At 37.9% G+C, this 4,321-nt stretch overlaps 1 protein-coding gene across 1 annotated transcript in view; it reads right to left on the bottom strand.

The window, feature by feature from the left end:
- Positions 1-2,151: 2,151 nt before the first annotated feature.
- Positions 2,152-4,321, bottom strand: part of LOC122789855 (regulator of nonsense transcripts 3B-like) — a 97,430-nt gene continuing 95,260 nt past the window's right edge. The window contains exon 3 of the mRNA XM_044057289.1: positions 2,152-2,413. Coding sequence (XP_043913224.1) covers positions 2,152-2,413 — 262 coding nt within the window. The remainder of the gene's footprint in view (positions 2,414-4,321) is intronic.

Genomic DNA, 4,321 nt, shown 5'->3' with positions numbered 1-4,321 from the left:
TTTTTTTGTATTGTTTTGTTTATATGTTTGATTCATAGAAATTAGTTAAAATAAATTGTATTTATCTAGGAGCTTTTCTCCCCGGGCCTCTACTGAAAATGGACATGTATCCAGTTAGACTAGCCCGGTAAACAAATGTAAAATAAATAATAAATAAAATAGTTCTAACAGGGATTTTAATTTATTTGTGTACCATAAAAAAGTTATTCTATAACAGAGCATTAGCCATTGAAATATACGGACAAATTGCAGAGGGCCTTCAAAGCTTTCCTGTTTTTCAACACTGGTATAAACTGTACTGGCATAAAATTAATTGCATTGTATATGAATGCACAAACAGCTGCTTTTCAACAGTGGATGACCATAACAACCATATACAGGCAAAAAAAAAAAAAAAACCGCAAGAATATTAAAAAAGTGACACTGAACAGTGGCTAGAATACAGTGACTTTAGCCAATACATAATCAGTAATGGAAAATGTTTTTTATTGTATGCAGTATATACACAGCCAGTTACCATTATGACAACATAAAGTATAACAGAGGGGGAGCATGAAAAAAATGCAGACTTGCAAGGACAGTGGAAAGAATGGGCATACGTGTATATGCTTAAATATTAAAAATATCTTATATGACTTAAGTTTCAGGAGTTACTTTTCAATATGGACGAATACTAAAAATGGAAGTATATGGGTAAATTATGGCTGGACCGTTTACTGTACTTAGTTATGGTAGAAGACATATTTGAGAGAGTTTTCTTTATCGTGTCTATATTACATTATCACACGCTTAAAAACGCAAATAAATAATAGACGCCATGTAAGCGAAAGCTTACATCGAAACCTAAGAACAGCAATTTTTTTCCACCGGGGGGAAATCGCAGTTCCAAAACACAAAAAAAAATATATATATACCAACTCGGAGATCGCACTACAGTGCCGAAAATGGCAAAGTAACGAAAGTGGCCAAGCAAATTCTTTCCCAGGGAAAGAATTCGCTGAAAAGCCGCTTAGCTATTTTGCCTTTTCGCTTCAATCAAGACGCATTCGACACTGCGTCTGCGATCTGGTAATAGGAATCCTCTTACATAAAATGACCAAGTTATACAGATTATTTCTATTTGTGATTTCACATGATGAGCATGGCAAATGCAGAAATAAAGTAAATTATTACGTTATTATATGTTAGTATGTGTGCAGATGGTAACAATAGAATTGAACACTACAGGTTTACAAGACTGACAAGTCTTGTACCTCTTGCAATTTGTTCAACAATCTATGCTACTGCAGTTTTGATAAGGAGGGAGGGCCCAGTGTTTAACAGCAACAAAAGTTTAATTACAGGGGTCTCCTTGCAAAGCTAATCAATTACTACGCAATCTGACAAGGCAGGTTAAATACTATTTATTTATTTTTATTTGACATTTGTCAACCAAGACAGTTACACAGAGTGCACTAATTCACACACCCTGTGAAAGGCATATTCAAACGGTTAACATCAGGCGAGCAAAGTAACAGATAGCTCTCCATTACTGTGGGTTTTCCATTTTCATGCTTATTGCAGGCTGCTTTTACCCTAACCTGCACAGTGCATGTACAGATGGAAGCATTTCTAGGTAGAGGAAGTGTAATGTTAGATAAGGTTTTCATGAACTGGGATACAACTACAACCATAAGATTTAACTTCATTAAAAATTAAGAATGGAAGCTTTTTAAGCAATTAGTCTTTTAGGTAAGAATTTCTATCCAGGATACAGGCACTTCCTGCATCATCTGTTGTTTTTGAAGGATAGACCAGGTAAATTTGTTTTACAAGAGCAGAAGCAAGGGAAAGGCTGGCAATGGAATTCACAGTATGCTCAAAACTGATGGTGCGACTTCTCTATTTTATTGATTATGTGAAGAAGACTGCAATGCTGCCTCGCAGAGTGTTATGAATGAAACATTAGGATGAACGCAACTATATTATTTATGTTCAATGTTGACCTGACGGAACAGTGTTAATGAATAATGACACATTAATTCCCATCTCCACAGATAACAAGACATGCATTCCTATGTTGTGCAAAGGCAAAGCCATGGTAAACAGAACGAACAGATACACAGCACGACACCTCCCATTTAAAGAATAACTGCATCAGATCAATTTCAATTAAATAGGATAATTTCTGAACATTATGTCTGAAGTTAAGATGTCCGAATGCTCAATATTTACTTGCAAGACCAGTAATGAAATGGCTTTAACAGAAATATATGGGGAAAAAGTCCCTAGGCTGCGTTTTTCTAGGAAAACTTCAAGGCCCATACCTTTGTTGTCAATGAAGACGTAGCCATCAAAGCGGTCCCTGAATAATAGAACATCATCTGGGTTCTTGAAGTTAATGTATACTCTAGAGAATAAATTTGGATACAAACTGTGGAACAAAATGCAACATTTAGTAAGGAGTTTTCATCAACAGCTTTTCAAAGAAAATGACTTCTTAAAATTTTAATTCTGCAAGCATATGCTCCATTTAGAAATTTGTGCTAGCATGAAATCAAATAAAATGTGCAATACAGAGATGGTATAAAAGTTGGCAAACAGAAAAAAACGTGAGAAATTATATTTACTGAAATAAACAAATAGTGCAACATTTACTTTCGGGTGTAAAATGAGTAAAAAAAAAAAAAAACTACAATTCGTAAAAACAAGTCTCAATACAGCACTTAAGACATATGTTAGTAAATAAAACGAGACACACAGAGTGTGTGTTTGAATACTGGCTGGCCTAGCTTGGAGTCCATGAAAAAAAATGAAATACTTGGTCTAACATACAGACAGACAGTCTTAACTAAATAGAGTGCGAGATGTCTGGGCACATCTATGAATGAGCAAGTCTTTCAGCCCTGTTCTATGGATTGAGAAAGAAAGTATACCGATGGACAGCCTGTTTGAGGGACATCTAATTTACCATTTTAAGCAGGAAAGAGGGGTTGACCCACAGAGATGCTATGTGTTTACGAAAAATAAGAAAAGGAGGAAAAGCCTGTAATTCTGAGACTCTCCTAGCAGAAGTGGCAGCTACCAAAAAATGGTTTTCCAGGTGCAGAATTTTGAGTTGCACAAGCAGCTGGCCCAAAGGCAGGTAGGCTAAGCTTTTCCAGAAGAAAGGAGAGATCCCAGTAAGGAGGCAGAGGTTTTCAAAGTGCAGGATCCCTTTAAAAAAGTTTTTGACCTAGAGCCTGGACATAACAGGTGGACCGATAGGAAGACAGGCAGAGATAGCTGGAAGGTGGGCTTTAAGGAAAGAATATGCCAGACCTCCTTTCATGAGCTCACAAAAACAGAAAAAAAAAAAAAAAAAAAAAGAAGAGGAACCTCTAATTTTATTGGGTCCTGATGGTTAGTTTGACACTACACTGAATATCTCTTCCATTTGGCTATGCAGGATTTGCAGATGGTGGGTCTCCTTAGCTCCTTTAGTAAAATCCACATCCCATAAACTGAAGAGGAACTGGTTCTGCGGTCCCTTGGGACTTTCTCCCTCCCATTATATATGGAACTGAGATTTTAACTGGTTGTGGGGTCGAGGAGAAATGCCTTTTAAGGGAGGTAGTTCCTTCCAGGACACAGTAAACCTTTTTTGAGGATTGTGAGTACACACTTGACTATGGTAATCTTTTCCCGATTTGGAAAGGAAACCGCAAGTCCTTTTGAAAGGGGGAGGGAGGGAAGATAGTCAGACTGACTTATCTGTGAAGGTAGGCTTCTCAAGCCAGGGGTCCCTTTTATTTTTTTCTGGAAATCTTTCTGGGTACCTTCTTGTGTTTGAGAAGGACTATGCTCTCTTAACAAAAGGAGGTAGGTGTGACAGGTAATTTCTCTGGTATCTGGGCACAGACATAAGACAGTCTACAGTCCTTCACAGTTTTACCTTACTCCTGCAAAGTTTTGGATAAGCTAACTGCCTGCTGTCCAAACAGAAGGTTCCTGTCTGGGGGGGATTTTAGCCATGAAATCTTCCACTTGGGGTTGTTTACGCAATCATGCACATCTCCCAATGAATGACCAGCAACAACTGCTCTGGAAGAGGTCTCAACAGCATCACAGCTGCTGGTTATACTAGGTCTGGTCACTTGAGTGGTCTCATTTACCAGCAACAAAACTTGTTGCTTGTAGTCTATGCCGACATGTCAGTCACAGCCTTGTTCATACTGTTAAGGATAGATAAAAGGTCATCTGGATCTTTTAGTTAATGGCCATGAAGGTCAGGATTGAAGTATAGACACCTCCCCCCCTACATGTCAATTGGCCTGCTCGCTTTGTCCGAGGGTAGGGAATT

This window comes from Protopterus annectens, chromosome 15.part0 (assembly GCF_019279795.1).
Source record: "Protopterus annectens isolate FY-2018-M chromosome 15.part0, PAN1.0, whole genome shotgun sequence".
Lineage (NCBI taxonomy): Eukaryota > Metazoa > Chordata > Ceratodontiformes > Protopteridae > Protopterus > Protopterus annectens.
The sequence above is the reverse complement of the archived record's forward strand: the minus strand, read 5'-3'. Positions and strand labels throughout refer to the sequence as shown.